Here is a 22,181-nt window from a genome sequence, read left to right as displayed (position 1 = left end):
CTTTTAAAAGTATTAATTTAACTACACTGTTTGTTGACTGCCTGACTTTGTGATGCCTCTAGCCAAACATTATGTAAATTTACTATGATTAAAACTATAAGCTTGATTTTTCTTCACCTCATGTTTTTTTTAGTATTGAAGTACTCTCTATAGTTAACGATTGAGTGCTCACGAATACTAGCTATTTGTAGTCATGCCCATTTTGACATGTTTTGTATCAACCTTAAACAGTTTACAGCTTTTCAAGTAACAACAATGATACACACACTGTATTAAAGTACTGATGTTAGTGTTCCTGACAAAAAATTACGACAATCTAACTCTGCTTCCTTAATTGTGTCACTCCCTGATGACAAACACATCATGTGACCTGGATCACATGGTCTTAACAAGTACTCGAGTATCAATTTTACTATCCGAGTACCAAAATCCTTAACGGGTGCTCACCAAGTATTAGTATTTGTTTCATCCCTAATTTTCACACCTTTGTAGCTCTGTGATCCCTCATCCAATTGGAACCAAGTTTGCTACAGAAGTCTCCACCAGGGGCTCATAAAGGGCTTATTAAAGTGGATCTCAGTACCAAGTTTGGTAGGAATCCGATGAAGATTCACAGAGTTATGACTGATTATTTACGTAAAATAAGGTCGAACTTCTGTCATGCCCACAGGGTAACCCCTTTGGAAGAATGAGATGAAAATTGCTACATAGATTGAGTAACCATTGTAGGAGTGCCTTTTTGTGGTTTGAAAGGAATCGACCATGAAGATATGACACAAAACCCAACCTGTGTCACAATTATGCGATTGAGTTTTATGAATAAAAAACTATTAGTTTTCATGCCTACCAGCAAATCGCTTAGAGCAATGAGCTGAAAATTGGTATGTAGCTGGAATAATCATCATAGAAGTCCTTGTGATTCGAATGCAAACTACATGTAAGTAGCAAATGCAAAATCTAGATACTCTAATAGAACAGTCACCCTAATAGAGCATACAGCTCTAATAGAACAGTTACCATGCATCTACAAATAAATTGCTTCAGCAATTCAGACCATTACAAGTCATCTTGTAGGGAAATCAATTCACCCAGTAGAGAGTTCAGCCACAAACAAATCACCTTGTACAGAGTTCAGCACTACAAGCAATTAAGTCACCCTGTACAGAACTCAGCTAGAGACAAGTCACCCTGTAGAGAGATCAGCTAAAAAACAAGTCACCCTGTAGAGAGATTAGTTAGAAACAAATCACCCTGTAGAGAGATTAGTTAGAAACAAATTACCCTGTAGAGAGATCAGCTAATTTACCTTGTAGAGTTTAGCTGCATACAAATTACCTTGTAGAGAGTTCAACTACAAACAAATCATCCCATAGAGAGTTCAGGTACATTTTATGTGACCATGTAGAGAGATAAGCTACATTTATAGTCACCCAGTGTAGATCAGTCACCGGGGCTGTATCCTGTAGAAAAGAAATGGCATGTAATAAGTCAAATTTAGTATAATTACTGATAAAATCAAAAATAGTTAATCTAAAAAAGTCTGCTTTGAATGTCTTTCTTCTTTGTCTGTAGTGAAGAAAAAATGCAGGTTAAAATAACCCCAAAGCCTGCCACAAGACGGCTTTGCTATATACAATACAAAAAGAAGAGCTGAGTAGCCCTAATCAAGGGAGGATATATTGATTGTGATGTTAAAAGATCGTTCTAATCTCAACACCACCTTTTAGCTAACCACTACACCAGCTTTTATCCCACAGATTTAAATAGAAAAGGAGCTGATTCATTAGTGCTGATCCACCTACTGGCTAGCTACAGTATGCAAATGAAATTTATCATGGTGCTCAGCCTTGAAATTAAAGTACTGAAAAACTCCTAAAAATGTTCTCAGATTCAATATAAGAGAGCCTAATTTTCAAAAATTTCCTGGGGGAGCATGCCCCCAGACCCTCCTAGTTTTCCAGCATGCGAACACACTAATACCTTTCTTCTATTACAGACATAACATGAATCTTATCACTAAATCTCTGCATTATAATACCCATTAGAATCTAAAATATTATCTTGCTAACTACCTATGTTCTTCTCCAACTTAGCCCCCCCCCCCCCCCTTTCAAAAAATCCTAGATCCGCCCCTAATACATCAGATACATTGGTCTATAAGGTCATAGAGGAATACAGAGACCAGGAAAAGAGAAAGTTTAAGTTTTCATTATGTTCCAGAGTCTCAGTCTAGTGACCACGCTTCAAGTGTGGCTAAGGACAAGGATGCCATGATGAACATGGCTAAAGAAATTGGAATAGATGATTTTGAAATTGTTGGTGTTGTTCGTCTGCGATCTAATTCTATTCCAAAAGGCCACTTGATGCGTGTCCAACTAGGTAGTAATAATGTTAAGAGAGCTATTTTAACCAATGCAAAAAAGCAACAAGCTACCCATTCTGACGATTTGGAGAATGTTTATATTACTCCTGATCTTTCTGTCCAAGAAAGAAGGGTTCAAAAGGAGTTACGTGCTGAATTAAAAAGACGGAGAGAAAGTGGAGAATTGAATTTGAGTATTAACAGAGGTAAGGTAAACACAGAACCTGTTGTTGAAATGGCTGTTGATCTGTCCACCACAACCTCAGAAGTAAGCAACAATTGTAATGGGTAGCCCAATCACTTACCGCATAGTCAAGCCTCAGCTAAGTCTACTATTACATGTTTTTATACCAATGCTGATTGTTGGTTGAATAAAGTTAATAAATTAAAAGCAAGATTATCAATTATTCAACCTGACATACTGGCTATTACAGAAGTCTGTCCAAAGCATTCCACTTACACAACTACCTTGGAAAGTTTACAACTTGATGGTTATGATTTATTTTGTTCTGATCTATCAGTTGGTAGAGGTGTTTGCATCTATTGTAAATCTAGCCTTAAGGCAACTAAACTTGATACTTTATAATTATTACGTTAAGGAGATTAAAGAGTCCTTGTGGTGCTCTGTTCCTGTAGCTTCTAACAGTTTTTTTTTAGTTGAAGCAATTTATTGGTCACCATCAAGCAGCAGTCAAAATGATGTTTGCTTAACAAACCTGATCATTCTAGCTACTCAGAGTTGCAAGTCACACTTGTTGATAATGGGATGTTTTAATTACCCCAACATTGATTGGAGTACTAGGTCTACAAGCAACAGTGATGTTAGCAATAACGTCTTCCTAACAACACTACAAGATAATTTCCTCTTTCAACATGTGGGTTCTCCAACTAGGTACGGAGAACATACTACCCCTTCTAAATTAGATTTAGTTATCACAAACGAGGAGAGTATGATTTCATTTATTGTAGTTTCTGAGCCCTTGGGTAAGAGTGACCATGTCGTTTTGAATTTTAAGTACACTTGCTACTCAAGTATACCAGTTGTTAATTACAATCGTTACCTTTTTCACAAAGGTGACTATGAATCAATGGCAGAGAACCTTTCAAACAAAGTCTGGTATATGTTGTTCAAGGATTTGAATACTATTGAAATGTGGGGGGATATTCCATTCTGAGCTACTTTGTTTAATTGATAAGTATGTTCCTACAGTAAATTTTTCCTCAGCCAAAGGTCATTCTCATCCTGCGTGGCTTAATAGAGAGGTTTCAAAGGCCATAAAGGCAAAGCGCAAAGCTTGGAACAGATACCACTTTACCCACCAAAATGCTGACTATCAAACCTACTCTAAAGCAAGGAACCACTGTACATCTTTGGTAAGGAAAGCCAGACTTTCATTTGAAGAAAATTTAGCCTACAGTATTTCAACTAACCCCAAGAAATTTTGGAGCTATGTTAATCAAACTTTAAGAGTTAAACCAGAAATTCCTATGCTGCAACAGCTTTACTGACAATGGTAATGATATTGCTAATTTGTTAAATGATTATTTTTATAGTGTTTTTACTAGAGAGGATCTTAACATTATACCCACCTTACCTATAAGAAACTTTAATTCAACCCTTCCTTACATACAGTAACACCTGATGATGTTTTACTACAACTACAAAGATTGCAACCTCATGAATCTGCTGGTCCAGACCAGTGTCATCCTTGCATTTTGTACAATGTTCGTCACAGTATCATCACCCCTCTAACCCTTATATTTGATTAATCTTTGAAAGAAGGAAGTTTACCAAACTCATGGATAGAAGCCACAGTAGTTGCTATTCATAAAAAAAGGACCTAAGACTGACGCTTGCAATTATAGACCAGTAAGGTTGACATCAGTAGTTTGCAAGATGCCAGAATCTATTATCAAGACCATATTATGCAGCACCTTGCTTCTAATTCATTACTTAATAACCACCAGTATGGTTTTTGTCCTGGCAGGTCATGTAAATTGCAGCTACTCAGAATTTTGAATGATTGGACTCGTTCCCTGGACAATAAAATACCAGTTGACATTTTACATCTTGAATATCAAAAAACATTTGATAAAGTACCACATAAAAGATTAATATCCAAGCTATAAGCATATAGTATTGTTGGTAATGGACTTTTATGGATTTATAACTTCCTCAGAAACAGGACACAAAGAGTCTGAGTTAGAGGGATGTATTCTAATGAATCTCCCGTTATCAGTGGCGTACTGCAAGGAAGTGTTCTGGGCCCAAATTTGTTTATTGTTATTGTCAATGATTTATCTGATCATATACAGAGTTCTTTGTGGACTTTTGCTGATGATACAAAAATTTATCATCCAATTTTAAGTGATGTTGACCATACTATGCTACAAAACAATTTAGATTATTTTATGCAGTGGAATAAGACTTGGTGGGGATCTTTAAACATTCCCAAAAGCAAGTATCTGTCACTAGGTTCTTCAGATGGTTCTCCAAGTGGTAGTAGCTACACACTTACAGTTAAGTCTGATGATATGGAGATTCAGGAATATAGTGAAGAACGAGACTTAAGCATCACCTTTTTAAGTAATCTCAAATTTTCAAAGCATATCAACCTTTCCATCATGAAGGCAAACAGAATGGTTGAAATAATCAAGCGTACTTTTCTTCACCTCACCCCAACAGTATTTCATAAATTGTACATCAGCCTTGTTAGACCTCACTTGGATTATGCATCTATAATCTGGAATCCTTACCTATTGAAGGACATTGGAGCATTAGAAGCAGTGCAAATACGTGCTACCAAGATGGTTCGAGATTTGAATAGGTTGACTTATGATGAAAGATTTCAAGTTTTAAACTTACCTTCCCTTTACTACAGGAAAAAACGAATGGACATGATAACTACCCATAAAATTATCAGGGGCTTAGTTGAGGTACCACGTCAAGATATTTTTACCATTAAGTTGTAACACCACAAGATCTAATGGTGTGAAGTTATACAAGGAAAGGGCCAACACCTACACTAGATTAAATTTTTCACTAACTGAATAATCAATGACTGGAACATTCTTCTAGCTGATATAGTAAATGCTTTGGACACAACTTCTTTTAAGACACTACTAGACATGTATTGGAGAAACAGTAGATTTATAATTATGCAATTTAATTTGTATAGTTATATAAGACTTTGGTCTAATTCAGAACCATTAATAATAAATAAATAATATACATACTTTATTAACAGCTAGTGGTGAGCTGCTAGCATCATCTGCATTGGAAGAACTAGACACACGTGGTTATTAGTAAGAATGATTGAGGTGATCATTATATAGTCATTGTGATAACTAAGAAGAGTAACATGTTCAAAACTTGAATAAAACATGATATTGTGTACAACAAGGGGGTGAAATAATAAGCAACAGCTTACTTGGCAACAACTTGTATCCTTAGGGAGGGGTGGGTAAGTTGTTTGCTTTGATACCGCATAGCATCTGGTCAAATATGTTTTTGCACATGCGTTATCCTTATTAAAGTGCATGCCTTATTCTTATTAATGTGCTAGCCAATTAATTTATATACATGGTGAATAGCATGGTTGCTTGAGTTTAACATTAATTGTGTTAACTTTGTTAAATGTTTAACACTCACCTCTATCACTTTGATGATCCCTGTACTTTCCAGTATCATAAGTAGGAAACTTCAGTCCCCTTACAATCTGGTGATTAAAAGGGATTTGGTTGGTGTACAGAGCCTCGACAGCTGCATGGGAAGCCTAGTAATATTTAAAATATCATGCCCAAAGTACAAACTTTGTTGCTATGCTTGGGTACAAGAAAGAAATTGGAGGTAAAGGAAGTTTTTAGGCACAATTTTGTTTTTATTAAATGCCATAAAAAGGTTACATCTTGAGGTAACCTTTCCACTCTAGCAGTTCTGAATGCAAGTTTTCATTGTAAGAGGCCTGTACACCTACCACATGCTGCTGTAGTCATACTACAGTAGCAGTAGCCTGTTTATGTACCCATGTGTACAAGGTATAGACGCAAAGCAGTTACATTCTATGTGATGGAGGTGTCAAACTGTGGATGGGGAAGGTCAAATAGGAAGTAATAATTATAATGTTGTTTATTAAAAAAGAACTAGCAACCTGGTACATATGTAAGTGTGAGCATTTCAAAAATGTGTCTAAATTAAAGTCATGTGTATTGCAGTATTGGCTGTCTAAGTGTGTGATCTTTGAATTGTGTACAATTGAAGCCATGTCTTGACAATGTGTCTTGTGTGCATCAGGTAAGACTACAGCTGTCTGTAGTGATAGTTGAGTAGTCAAGCCGTTTATCGGGGATGTAGTTAAATTGAATTAGTTGCTGTCTCAACGGTAAACACCATCTAAATACTTGTGTTTTGGTAAGTTATAAACCATAATAATATGATTGTGAGCTACTATTATAGTTAAACCAGTGTAGCTACTTGCTGTGAAATAGATTTTTTAATGTGCTAAATAGTTATTCACAGCTACAAACAACACAAGCTAGCAACGTTCCATTCAGGATAATGCATTCTCTTATGGTTGAGTATCGTATTAATCTATCACTGTTATGTGAAGCATTGTTGGGTGCTCTATCAGGGTGTCCCAATTTGCCAATTAATTAACATGACATGCAGTTGATCCATTTACCATTGTAGATGCCACATGGTGTGTTTGCTTTGTAGACACTCCCTGCAGTAACTTTGGCACTATGTTGCTTTCATTATGTGCTGTGAAAGCTAATGAATTTTGTTCAGAATGGTGTGACCTAATCAGGAACAAGATAAGGCAGTTGTCACTGCTCTTTAGTAAGTTAGTTGTTTTGCTCTAAATGCACTCAGTGAGTTGCTACCATTATCCATGGACTAACAATTTTCTTTAAATTGTACAATAGGCACTATAGGACTGGTTATATTGTTAATTGGCTGGCTAATGCGAGAGTTTTTTTCCTAAATTTTTGTGATTGTCATGCTGGATTGCTATATAAGTCACAATACCACAGATGGGTGTTGATTACTATATAGGTTAGGAAAAAAAAACAATGCACAGATTGGTATTGCCTCAAAAATTTTGTTGTGAGGCTTTTTTTTCAGTTTGTAACACGATGTACATAGTTAATAATCTTTTAGAGTGTGTAATGGGAGTATAGAATGGGTTCTGGAAATCCCCTTTGACAGCAAAACAATTTATAAAATAACCTGCCTCACCAGGTGTGCAATGGCAAAGCAATTTACTAGGAGTAGTAACCAAAGGAGTAGGGCCTTCAATAGTACATAGATGTACCCAAACTACAACTGATCCGGGAATCTTCTTGATTGGTTTGTGAACCAAAATGCTTTATGCATGGTGTATACTGCGTACCTATGTTGTTCTGTGGCTCCTTTCGTCTGTGGTTGGTATTGCCCATCTTCTTGTCCATGGTAGATGGTTTCCTCCCGTGGCAAGCAGTCCCTATCACTTCTTGTCTGTAGTAATAGGCACTCCCCATCTTCTCTTGTCCGTGATGGGCATTCCCCACACCAGTTCCATCACTGGTAGAGATTGTTTGTAGTGGGAGTCCCATCTTCTCTACCATGAGATATCGCCCAGGATGTCTCCTCATAGCTTCAGTGGAGAGAGTTTGCTGTGCTGCTCTGCAATGAGTATATGATCCTATCAATGTCTCCATCCCTTGACACGGTGGTGGTTTCTTTCCATCTGAAGATACTCTAAATTGTTTGCTTTGGCACCATGTGGCATCTGGTCGAGCATTTTGTTGCGCATACGTTATCCTTATTAAAGTGCATGCCTTATTTTTTAATGTTCTAGCCAATAAATTTATATCTGTGGTGTATAGCATGGTTGCTTGAGTGTAACATTAACTATGTTAACTTCGTTAAATACCATAATTTTATGAATTTTTTTATTCAGCAATGAAAGTACAACTTACGTTTTGTGTCATCTGCAAGACTACTGTAGACACAGGAGTCCCATCTTCTACTCTAACTGCAATGGGTAGTTCATCTTTCAACCAGGTCAATATTTCCAGGAGTGACAGCATTCATACTATGCCTGGGAAAATAGTACATCAGGAGTGTTGCTGCAAATACTGTAACCCAGCAAAACAAGAGGAGCCAATGTACATATGCATGACCTGCATGCAGCAGATGCAGTCTACCGCCAGACTTGCAGTGTTAATTTCTGCACACAAAAAGATGTCAATTGCTCTGTTTGCCACAGAAGACTTCAAGAGGCCCTCTCACTTGAAGTTTTGTCTTCATGTGGGGTGTAGACATAAGCTTCATAATCAGTATCTGCCAGTTTTTGGTTCATGAGATCAACGAGTTCAATGGATGTGATTTGTTCATCATCTTTTTCTTCAAGGTAGCTCGCAACCTCTAAGAATTCTTCTGCCCTTTTGTCATCCTGAGGACATCAAAACGTTGATAATTCCAATCAAAATTAATGATAAGCCAAACATAATCACTTTCAGAGCAACAACAAGAGTGGTGTACCAGGACTTCTACAGTAAGCAGCAGCATGAGAAACAAAACACTGTAGAGGAGAAGTTAAACGTGTACAGAGCTGCTGCAAGGAATACATCAAAGCCACTGAAACATCCCATGAAGTTTACCTTCTCTACGATGATGTGAAGTCACAAGAAGCAGGCATCAAGTACATGGCTGTATATCTACCAAACACTCAGAGGGTACTGTTAGAAGACTTGTTTGATGGGAAGAAAGCTGGAATAAAAGTGGCTTAAATTGGACAAGCAATGATGCATCCCACTCGACCCCCTGGGTCCTGCTAGCACCACTACAGTTTGGATTGGGTATGTATTTAGATCATCAATATATCACTTTGCATCATGATTCCTTGTCGACTTCCTTCATCAAATGGATTTGGCTGTTCCACCAAGAAGTGAAGCAGTTTGAGCATGATACTACTCAGTCCACATAGAGCTGACATTCCCAACCTAACAACAGAATTTATTCAGTATGCAGCTAACAATGTTGACCGCAATATCCACACATTGGATGGGGCATAGCACCTTCCATGATATGAGTATGATTGCTGCTGTCACTCCTGAAACCAGTTCAGAATGGCCAATCCCCAGAGAAAAGGTAGCCTCTCTTGACATTGCTATTTTTGGAAGAGTGCAGATACGCTTCCACAAGGAAAGTCACAGAATATCAGCTGTGACCTATACCAAAAGCTATTAGATCTCACGACTGCTTTGAAAATCTTGAAAAAATAATAGTCATGTGGAAAATAGAAAGGGACATGAATCCCGGTGACAGCACATGCATTTACTACACTCCCATGTTTGTCAAAGAGCATGCATGAAGGAATGGTGCTACTTCAAACATTGCTACCTCCTGCTCCTGTACATGGTGATCACATGAAACTGCCAGACTGATTGGAATACATTAAGATGCTCGTGCAATGTTACAGGTAACTAAGGAGATATAAAGCAAAAATCAAACATGTTAATTCATTAAGCAATTGCAATCAAGAAACTCTAATAGAACAGTCACCAAGAAGTGGAACAAAGGTGCACGAAATCATCAAAAAAAATCTTCTGATTTAACCCTACACCTATACAACCAACCCCTTTACCATTCTGCCACTGTGTCAGTTGCTGACCTCACTTAATTTCTACCTTATAAATGAAAGTTCTAGTTTATTACACCAGATTATAGCTATATCCATGCATGGAAACTCTTGATTGTTCCAGAACATTCTAAGTACGTTATATTAGAAGTGCTCAAAAAACATGTGCAATCTATTATTAGAGTACTACTATGTTTTTAATGAGTAGTCATGTTTACCAATAGTTACACGATTAAGATAATTTAATGGAGCAGTTAGCCTCGTTATGATTTGTTGTCACATCTGCTGGTCAAGCCACTTATGCAAACTAGTTGAATTTCTTGCACGTATCAGGTAACTATCAAGGTATAAACCTTCAGTAATGTAATGAGAAACCTGTTTAATCATCAATGAGTTGTAATGTGAAACCAACCATACATCCATGTACTAAGTACATTTCAAGATTGCTATAATCAGTCATACGATAGTCAGTAAAGTATAATAATCAAAAATATTTTAAAATCTAAATCTTCTGTCTACCTGTAGGATAAGAGACAAAAGCCAGCAAACACAAAAGTAGTAAATGATATCAAATCCTGAGCTGTGAAAAAAGGGTGTGGTCTGCCAAAAATGAGCTAATATGAAAAAGATGTGATATCCAAGGTGGCAGCCAAGAAATGGCTACCATGATTATATCAGTTACAGTGTACGTTGTGATGCTAACAATAAAACAACAGTATAAACATCATTGCAGCCATTTCTTGACTACAAGACTTTCCGCCACCTTTGATATCACATCTTTTTCATACTTGCCTATTATTGGAAGGCCACACCCTTTTTCAAAGCTGTGCCATTTTATAAATACATGTCTTAAGTAGGAGTTAAATATTCACTAGTATAGCTGCAGGTTATTGAGTTCTTTCATTGTTATAATTCAAAAAATTTCTAATGTTCCCTTACACTTGTTAAATAATATTACTGAAAAAAATGGATTAGCTACAGAAGTAGAATATATAAACACAGTAACTATGCTCAGTTTACTGTTTCAGTTATGTACATTTGTTTCTATGTATTTTCACTATAGAGATGCATTCTTCTTTGTATGCTCCAACAGATGTATTGTACGGAAGACAATAAGCTTTGATAGATTTACTGGTTTATGGCTGAAAACACTAAACCCAATCTCGCCATTCTAGACTGAATTATTTACATAACTTATCACTGATTTATTATAGTTGATTACAAGATGCCATACTATGTGCACTGGTCACTGGCCTTATTATGCCAATCAAGTTACTGTATTTCCAAAAACTCAACTACCTGTAATGTACACTCTGCATACATTACTCCTAAAGTAAAAACCTACGAGCACAGCAATGTGTAGCCCATGCAACAAATAACACATGAACGTTTTCCCTTGAACCCTTTTTAATGGTAGGCACTAATTCCAACAACTTGGCAGTAAGCAAACTTAACTTTCATTGTCAATCTCCTTGTTCAACAATTCCATTGTTTCATTGTATCACTGTGCACCAGCACACTTGAGCTAACAAACCCATGAGGAAAATCTCTAACAATAAAACTATTTGTAAAGCTTTCTTTTGCATTTAATTTTTGCAGTCATAGTACATAAAACTGTGTGGTTGGCCAAGAAATGTGTATGGTGTATATTCTTACTTACCATCTAATAGCATTCCCTCTCCATAATGCTAAATATAATTTTGTATGTACTTTAATTGAAATTTAGTGCATATTGTCTGCCTTCTAGTTCCACCATCAGTTATTACACCTAATGGTAATATGGTGGTCACTGATGAAGGAACTGATCAGTTCCTCATTAACTGTACTGCTACTGGAATACCAGCTCCTACTATCACCTGGAGGGATCCTAATGGAATGGAACTACCTAATATGGACAATAATAGGATATTAGTACAAGATCACATGATCCCTCAATTAGTAACTTTTGATGGGTTCAATGTTGTGTATCAAGTGACTCGTCTTCTAGAAATCACTAACACAAATGATAATGACACTGGTGTGTACACCTGTGTGGCTGATAATGGTGTAGTGGAAGTGGATAATGATACAGTGACAGTGTTTGTAAGAGGTGGGGACATTGTTTGTGTTATAAACTGTGCATCTATTACTTGTTATATTGTCTTGTCCACAGTTTTCCCAGTAGTCACTATTACTCCTATGAACCAAACAGTAGTATCACCTAATATTACCACATTCACCTGTTCTGCTATTGCTAAACCTCAAGCTGAGATCCAGTGGATGAGGAATGGAATGTTATTGGGCAACACAGTGGACAATATAACAAGAATCACAATAGTTAATATTGCACAAGGAGACTGTAATATCACTAGACCACCTAGTGAATGTGTGTTAACTAGTACACTAGATTTACAGATGACTATGCCAATCAATGTTGGAGAGTATGTGTGTAGTGCTAGTAATTCTGCTGGAAGTGATATAGAAACTGCTTCACTGACTGTTCATGGTATGTGAATGTCCTATCTATGCTCGTACGTCCATCACTTGCATTTAGTTACTGATCAAGCACCAATCTCACTAAACTGTTCTTAATTTTTGTTCACAAATATACAAGAGAATACACTCCCTTTCAACTGGAGAAGATTTGCCATTCCTGGTAGCTTATGAGGCATACTACATTGTTTTTCAGTTGTTACAGAATGTAGGCTAGCTCCTAGTGAAATGTTTAAACTGGTTTCAGTTACCAGCCAAACATGGTTTTTGCCAAATCAATTTCAAGAAACTAGCCACCACCTCCGCCTGTCTGTTAGATTGTCTACTCTATAGTTATATCTGCACAAATTGTCTTCAATATGTTGTTTAATATAGCTACTAAATTTTGTGCCCACATGCCCTTTTTTCACAGGCCCGGTCACATATTGCCTTCAACAACTAGCACAAAAACTCATGATTATTACACATTAGTGTCTTTATTCATCACCAATTATAATTCTGTTTAGTTTTTGTTCATCTTGTATAGTTGTTACAAACATTAATTCACTTTATTATGCCTGTCAATATCAAGACAAGTATAAAAAAAAAATGGAATTTTAAATTAGATTAGGGACAGTGTATAATGCTGCAATAAAAGGTACTAAAACAAGCTGGATCAGAATAGTACATAATGTCCAAATACTGTAAAACAATAAGAAGTGAATATCCCTACTGTGCATTGAGTGTAGCACAGTAGGGATCTTATTGTTTTACAGTACTTCGACATTACATACTATTCCGATCCAGCTTAGCACAGTAGGGATATTCACTTCTTATTGTTTTACAGTATTTGGACATTACGTGCTATTCCGATCCAGCATGTTTCAGTACTTTTTATTGCAGCATTATACACTGTCCCTACTCTAATGTAAAATTCCAAATTTTTTTAAACTTGTTTGTGAAGTTTTTTGCAAGCTCATGACCACTAAATATCTGCTGAGTTACTCACAGCACTATTATACTACATTATGACACATACAATAACAACTGGTCAGTAGGCGTGGCTCTACATAAGCCTGCAGACAACAATGGATGTGGATTCGTGCATACTTACAGACTGATGAATGGGCATGGCTACCATATGTCTACAGATAGTAATTTATGTAAGTGGGTGTGGATTTGTGCATGCCTATACACTGATGAATGGACGTGGCTACCATGTCTACAGACTGTAAGTTATGTAAGGGGGTGTGGCTCACAAAAGAAGCAGGGCTATGCTATGACATGTAGTAACTACACATCCACTTTTAATTTAGCACGTGGGGTCAGACCCGAATAATGTGTAAAGCAGGACCTGGACGACCCGACTCGGTTTAACATTGTTACTAAATAAAGACTTACACATATAGTTTGCCGTGAGTTGCTCTCTCTGATCGTTATCAACAGCGAGTCACATACACGTGTGTTTTTGGTGCAACCGACTACCATGTGTATTCGAATAGTTTGATGCAATATACAATGGTATAGAAACCGTACTGTAGTCTATTAACACTCAGCGGTAGAACCTTGACTGATGGCCATGGTAAAGACGGATAAAAGGTAAGACAATAGCACAAGCATTGTATGTTTATCAATATACCAAAGGTGTTTTCTTAAGCGAACTATAAACGTTTTTGCAAAAAAATTAGGGTTGTAGCTGTAACCACTTTTCCGCTACGCTTGACTGAAGGTGTCAGACAAGCAGGCAGTAGAAAATTCTTTTGAATATTTTTTCAAAATTTTGTAGCAACTTGACGCAAATGTTTCAGGTTGATCTGAAGACACTTTTGGGCTTGGTTTTACCCAACCAATACTGTCACGTCATCGTGAGGAAAAATCGTAGCAGGTTTATGGGGTATATTATATCACAGATCGCCCCCATACCTTCGATGTCCCTAATATTAGAGATTTCCAACCAAATTAAAAACTTTACATTCCTTAAATTCTTTAGTATGGCAAATATTGTGCTATCTATTAGAATCATTTTAGTGCAAACCGCACCTCAATTGCTGGCTCCTGCCAAAAGATACACGCAAAAGAAGACAACAGAGCGGTGATTTTTTTGTACGACATTTTTAGGACTTTTCTGTACATTAGCATGGCACCAAGCACAATATCCAAAGTGCCATAAATTTGAATATGAATCTGCTAATGACATGAAATTTTCACCACATAAACCACTTAATGTAGTAAAATGCATGAGCTAGGTAAGACCTCTCAAGAGTGACCGCTCTTTGTAGAATGACCACTTGTAATATTTAATGTTTGAGTCAGTAATTTGCTAAGAATAGCATGAGTTCTGTAAATCAAATTACATACAGGTGCACCCTACACATATTTACAGATGATTAACTAGTTACATTGTATTACAGAGTGACCTTTGACATTACAGGGCACAATTAACTATTACTTTGCAAAATATAACAATTGGATTCTGACATATATGACCACTACTCTTCAATATTATTGTAAGGCAGCAATTTTTTGATACTACTTCACTTTATTTGCCACACCAAAAGTACAGAAGATAGTAATAATTATATAATATGATGACATCATTGTACAACAAAGAGAAACAATAAACTGTCTCTGACTAGAATTACAGTCATGCAGCTGCAACAAAATGGACAATAGCAGCTGTGTGCATATCAGAACATCACAACAGGTAGTTGTGAAGCCTTACAAGGTTGGTATCAATTGCCAAATACTGCTTTTTCAAAAGTTATGCATCACCTTGCATGCTATAAAGCAATTCCGCGCAACACAACAAACTGCTCACTTTCAAACTATACTTGAATTGATGTGGATGGATGTCTTGAACGCAAGGATGGTTGTAACGCAGAATTCTGAAGTGTCCTAGTTGGTGCTGTACCCTTTCACAAGACAAATTTTCGTCGTTGACCACCACAAAACATTTTTTCATCAGAAAACCGATGCCAAAATCAGAATCAGCATATCTACTTTGCCTAGGATCACTTCTTTCAGCGTTACAGATCACAGAAACTCGCGGAAAACTCGATAACATTTGACTACAAGTGGTGCCGTAAAATCCCGTGTTTTCCCTTACATTACATCGTACAGAATTTTTTTATGGGCTCCCATTCGGGAATTTTATTTCTCAAACTTTGATTTCACGTATTTCAATAAATACTGGATGGAATTCAATTCGGTAAAGTGCATTACGAAGTACGAAGCATTGGCTACTATATACTAGAACAGCAGCTCGTGAAACACTTGTTGAAGGGGTGTAATTTGATTAGCAAACATATATGTGAAAAATCGGTAGGTTGGAAATTTCTACACAGTAGTACGTCATGCAGCCCAAGAAGCCAACGTGCCACACCGTGAGTGTATTGACAGGAAGACTTAACAGATACTATGAATGATATCTCTAATCTTTTGGCTACCAGAAAAAAACCTTTCTAGGGGCTTAATCATAAAACCAGATCTTTCAGCACAAGAGAGCTATAGGTACAGCATTGATGAAGGAGAGTTACTCTGAAGAAAGTTAAGCTAACTGAATTGTTGTTATTAAAAAAATTTTCCATTAACCTACCTTCACAGCCATTTCTATTCCACCACCTTGGATTTCAAAATTTTCACCCTGCCATGGTATTTTTGGAAGGGACACACCTTTTTCACAGCTTGGCTGTTTTTACTTAAATATCTTTTGTATTTGTACACTCCAAAGCAAACCTATGGCTGGCTTTGGATATTCTAATACTTCTCTATTTCTTTACTGCAGAAGGTAGGAAGAAATAAAGAGCTGAACTTTTGTGTCCATATCTCCATATTATGCATTTTTAGAAATGTATAAAATTGTCACATGAACTCTCTCCCATAGGTTGGCGTGCTTGTAGCTGAACTCTCTACAGGGTGACTTGTTGTAGCTGAACTATCTATACAACGTGACTTGTTTGTAGCTAAATAGTTAGACAGTCCAGTATACTACTATTTAAGGGTTACAAAGCTGTTCATGGAGATATGTATATAATCTGAGCAAAAACAGCCAAGCTGTGAGAAAGTGTTCAGTCCTTCCAAAAACATCATGGCAGGGGTGAAATCCAAGGTGGCGGCTAAGAAATGGATGTGATGGTAGGCTAATTGAAAAAAAAATGGTGATTTTAGCAGCAGGAAGCATCAAAATTTGCATTGTTTTATTGAACAAGTATTTCAAAAAAAATTTGGAATTTTCAACTAGAGTAGGGGCTACAGCACATCGATAAAAAGTACTGAAACAAGTTGGAGTAGTGCACAATATTAAATCATAGTAAAACAATAAGAAGTGTTATATCCCTACTGTGCCCCAAGATACTGTAATGGAAATGCACAGTAGGGATATAACACTTCTTATTGTTTTGCTATGATTTCATATCGTGCACTACTCCAGCTTGTTTCAGTACTTTTTATCAATATGCTATGGTCCCTACTCTAGTTAAAAATTCCAAATTTCTGAAATACTTGTTTGTTAACTTTTTTGCTAATAATATTATTATGATTGGTGAACCCACGCATACCGCATTTGAAATGGCGGTGTGCGCCACAGCTATATCGTCTGAAAAGTGAAGTATCCATTATGCTTCATCATTGGCTATGTTCAATCCACTACACAGTAGTACGAATCAAAAACTGTTAAAAGCACCTCTGAGATCGATTTCCATTACAAAGGGAAGCTATCACATGCTACCACCAAATCAACACTTTTCACTGTCAGCAAAGTTGAATAGGACACAAAGAAGGACACTGGTAAGTCCATGAAGAATGCATTGTATGTGCTGCGATATGTCAAAAGGCACCTCTTGAGCCAAAGCGACATCAAACAGTGAAAAATTCAAACCTGTAGCCTTAGGCGAGTTACACTTGTCTGAAGGAATCAGTCAGGCAGTCAGTAGATAATTCTGTTGAAAATTTTTTTTTTAATTCCATAGCAATTTGTTGAAAGCATTTCAGATCAATCCGAAAGCTTGTTTGGGCTTAGTTTTACCTAACCAATACTGCCTCATCATTGTCTGGGAAAATTGAGGCTGTTTTTGTGTGATGTTATTTCATTGGCCATGCCTACTCCTTTGTGATCCCTACTAAAGAAGGTCTCAGCTTATATTGCTGTTTTGATTGATAAAGGGTATAGAGATTAATGGATTTAACCATTAGCGAAATGAGGATTGTCATGACTTTAATGTATTCATGACTAGTAAAATAAGTATTTAATTTTGGTGCACTTTAAGCATTTTCTTGCATTTCAACTTTCTGTGCTTAACTGCACACTAATAATCAAAGCTTTCTGCATGCTTCTGTCAGTACACTTATGTACGTTTGGCCCCAGTAACACCTTGTACATACTCATACATAGGTTATCTATGATCGAATTTCGCATGGCCTTGTATATGTTAATACACTTAAAAATCACAGTATTCAATGCCTATGATCAGAATTCTATCAAAACATTACTGTAACAGTATTTGGAATCATAACAGGCTATTACAATTGCAAAAGCAAAGTTTCTGCAAATCAGTCATAATATCTTACAAGACTATTTGTTTAAAGCCTTGTTTATTACTGTTAAGCTGTAACAGTCATTCAGGTCACAAATGCTTATAACCTAATAGCACTTGCATAATACAACACTGCTGTATCTGCTATAGTGTTATAAGTCAATTTATAGCCAGCTTATTTCAACTGTCCGTCAACTGTATCACCATCTCAGAAAGTAGCTGAGTTTGCTATAAAAGAGCAAAAATATCTTTCTTTAAGCTATTTTTCAAACTGCAAAACTAATATGTGACGTGCTAAGCAAAAACCCGACTTGTTTACATTTCCTCAAACTTCATTGTATGACCTTTATAGTTGTCTAGAAGGAAAAATCACTGGGCTGTTGATGTTTCCGCCTTATCTGGAAAATGATTTAAGAATTATAACAATAGACAACAATGTATGCTACATTAACAAGTTTGCGTACATTTTACTTACTTCAGTAAACAGTGAAGGAAGTCATGAATTGAAATATCTGATGGATTCAACTATTCATGGAGAGTATGAACATCTTTGTTTCATTTTAGCACCATGAAGCAACATGTGATAGGTGTAATTATTTAGTTTGTGGCATAATACTGCCATTTCTAAGCTTGAACAGCCTTCTTGTTTGATAGCATGGGCCAAAACTGTACCTTGATGAATGCCCCAGTTCATTGTGAACAGAATGACACAAGTACAAACTCCATAGTCTGTTGCACTCAAGACTTATGATTGATTAAACAAACGCCTGTAATTTTTTGTGTGCGCACTGTACAAATCAATTGTTTTGCTCTTTTCTTTGTATTTTAATCTTCATATGACATTTGTATTAGACAGCTAAATCTTGACATGATTCTGTTTTTGAGATAAATGTCATTAGGCATCTCCTATACTGTTAGCCTGCTAACTATGTATCTCCATCTGTAGATTTTTTGATATTTTAATGCCACCAGTCTTATTCCCTCTTTGCAGGTAATAAATAAACTCAGTTTCAATTATTCAAAGTGTTGTACATAGCTTACTAATGGTAGTATCAATTTTTTACACATTTATACCAGTTTCTTAGTATCTAATCCAAAACAGTCAAGCTGTAAAAAAGAGTGTGGCCCTCAGAAAGGCTATGGTGAAAAAAGATGTAAAATCCTAGGTGGCGGCCAAGAAATGGCTGTGATGGTAGGTTAATGGTAAAAATTTTAATAACGACAATTCAGGTGAATTTTGTGCTAAGACCAAGCGGCACCAAATTCACCTTAATTGTTATTATTAAAATTTTTACCATTAACCTACCATCACAGCCATTTCTTGACCGCCACCTTGAATTTCACATCTTTTTTCACCATAGCCTTTCTGAGGGCCGCACTCTTTTTACAGCTTGGCTGTTTTGGATTAGATTTCACTTCTTTTTGTATTTGTATACCCCAAAGCCGGCCTATGGCCGGATTTAGGGCTTTTTAACCTATCATTTTTTGTTTACCACAGGAAGAAGAAAAGATGAAGCAGGGTGATTTTTTTGTAGTTGAACTCTCTACAAGGTGATCCTTCTAGCTGATCTCTCTACCGGATTACTTGTTTGTAGCTGAACTCTCTACAAGGTAACTTCTTCTAGCTGATTTTTCTACAGGGTGATTTGTTTGTAGCTGAATTCTCTACAGGGTGATTTGTTTGCAGCTGAACTCTCTACATGGTAGTTTCTTTGTAGCTGAACTCTCTACAATATAATTCTTCTAGCTGAACTCTCTACAGGGTGACTTGTTTCTGGCTGATCTCTCTACAGGGTGACTTCTTTCTAGCTGAACTCTTTACAGGTGATTTGTTTGCAGCTGAACTCTCTTACATGGTGGTTTCTTTGTAGCTGAACTCTCTACAAGGTGACTTCTTCTAGCTGATCTCTCTACAGGATGACTTGTTTCTAACTGAACTCTCTACAGGGTGATCTGTTCATAGTGTAACGTTCTACTGGGGGATTTGTTTGTAGCTGAATTATCTACAGGGTGATTTGTTTGCAGCTAAACTCTCTACATGATGGTTTCCTTGTAGCTGAACTCTCTGTCAGGTACCTTCTTCTAGCTGATCGGACTACAGAGTGACTTGTTTATAGCTGATCTCCCTACAGAATAACTTGCAATGTAATATAATTCTATACTGGAGTAAATTATAAACGTCGCTGAATGCTCTATTAGGGTGACTGTTCTATTAGAGTATCTCGATCTCACATCTGCTACACGTAGTTGGCTTTGGAATCATAACTCAGTGGTTTGTAATCCGATTCTTCTGTACTCCTGCAAGGACTTTCTATGATCAAGACACACGGTAGTGTGTCGTGCGGCCCAAGAAGCCAGCCTGCAACACCCGTGAGTATAGTGACAGGAAAAACAAAAACGCAATTTTCGCACCTCCGTAGCTCTGTGCTGCCTTGATGAAACAAGACGATTTTTGCTGTGGACACGCCCTCCAACATCTGTACTCCACATTCCAAATTTGAGTGAAATCGCTTCAAGCGTTCCCAAGATATGCGGCTTCAAAATTGGCTTAGTTTCTTCAGGGTTTTTTTTTGTTTTTTTTTATTATTTTTCTTCCTCTTTTCGCACACTTACAAAAACTGCTATAAAATGTGAACGCTATATCCGATTGCTGTGAAATTTGGCACACAGAAGGGGGATATAAAGGCGCATCGCGGTACCAACTTTGGCTGGAATACGATAAACAGGCAAAGAGTTATGAACAATTATTCACGAAAAATAACACCAATATGTTGTCATGCCTACAAAGTAGACCGCGTATGCGAAGAAGCTGAAAATCGGTGGGTGAATAGATTAACTATTGAAACTCAAACCTTTTGTGGTTTGAAAGAATCGAGCTAAAAACCAGGAAGATACAACGAAAAAACCAACAGTGTGTAACAATTATGCAATCGAGATTAGCTAATAAAAAACCGACTGTTTGCCACGCCTACCAGATAAAACGCTTGGGGTAATGCTTTGAAAATTGCTGTACAGATGGTGTAATCATCTTAGAAAGGCTCTTCAATGATGTTGAAGAATCAGACTTAAAGCCACGGAGTTATAACACGAAATCCAACTTGGTGTAGCAAGTGCGAGATCGAGATGCTCTAATAGAGCAGTCACCCTGAAGAGAATTCAAGAGATCAGCCAGAAACAAGTAACCTGTATAGAGATCAGCTGCAAACAGTTCACCCTATAGAGAGATCAGCTAGAAGAAGTTACCATGTAGGGAGTCATGCAACTATGGAAAGAGATAGAAAAAAAAATTACATTTTTTTTTAAATTTAAAAGAAAGAAAGAAATAGTTCGGCTAGAAGAAATCACCTTGTAGAGTTCAGCTACAAAGAAACCACCATGTAGAGAGTTCAACTACAAACAAATCGCCCTGTAGAGAGATCAGCTAGAAGAAGCTACCTTGTAGATAGTTCAGCTACAAAGAAACCATCATGTAGAGAGTTCAGCTGTAAACAAATCACCTGTAGAGAGTTCAGCTACAAAAAAATTACCCTGTAGAAAGATCAGCTAGAGTAATTTCACTTTGTAGAGAGTTCAGTTGCAAAGAAACCACCATGTAGAGAGTTCAGCTACAAACTAGTGACCTTGTAGAGACATCAGCTAGAAGAAGTTACCTTGTAGAGAGTTCAGCTACAAACAAATCACCCTGTAGAGAGAGCAGCTAGAAGAAGTCACCTTGTAGAGTGTTCAGCTACAAAGAAACCACCATGGAGAGCTCTGTAATAAATATATGTATTATATATATATATAAATATATATATATATAATTTGTACATTTACTGATAAAATCAGAAATATTTAAAGTACATCTGCTTCATCTTTTCTTCTTCCTGTGGTAAAGAAAAAAAGATAGGTTAAAAAAGTCCCAAAGCTGGCCATAAGCTGGTTTTGGCGTATACAAATACAAAAAGAAGTGAAATCTTATCCAAAACAGCCAAGCTGTAAAAAAAGAGTGCGGCCCTCAAAAAGGCTATGGTGAAAAAAGATGTGAAATCCAAGGTGGCGGCCAAGAAATGGCTGTGATGGTAGGTTAATGGTAAAAATTTTAATAATGACAGTTCAGGCGAATTTTGTGCCAAGACCAAGCGGCACCAAAATTAACCTGAATTGTTGTTATTAAAATTTTTACCATTGACCTACCATCACAGCCATTTCTTGGCCGCCACCTTGGATTTC

General features: G+C 36.9%; 1 protein-coding gene across 2 annotated transcripts in view; it reads left to right on the top strand.

Moving 5' to 3' along the window:
* LOC136255518 (cell adhesion molecule Dscam1-like) overlaps positions 1-22,181 on the top strand; it is a 72,255-nt gene that overhangs the window by 16,008 nt on the left and 34,066 nt on the right. For both annotated transcript variants that reach the window (XM_066048311.1, XM_066048310.1), the window contains exons 3-4: positions 11,735-12,076; positions 12,140-12,472. In XM_066048311.1, the coding sequence (XP_065904383.1) occupies positions 11,735-12,076; positions 12,140-12,472 (675 nt within the window). The remainder of the gene's footprint in view (positions 1-11,734; positions 12,077-12,139; positions 12,473-22,181) is intronic.

This window comes from Dysidea avara, chromosome 5, assembly GCF_963678975.1.
Source record: "Dysidea avara chromosome 5, odDysAvar1.4, whole genome shotgun sequence".
Taxonomy (NCBI): domain Eukaryota; kingdom Metazoa; phylum Porifera; class Demospongiae; order Dictyoceratida; family Dysideidae; genus Dysidea; species Dysidea avara.
The sequence above is the reverse complement of the archived record's forward strand: the minus strand, read 5'-3'. Positions and strand labels throughout refer to the sequence as shown.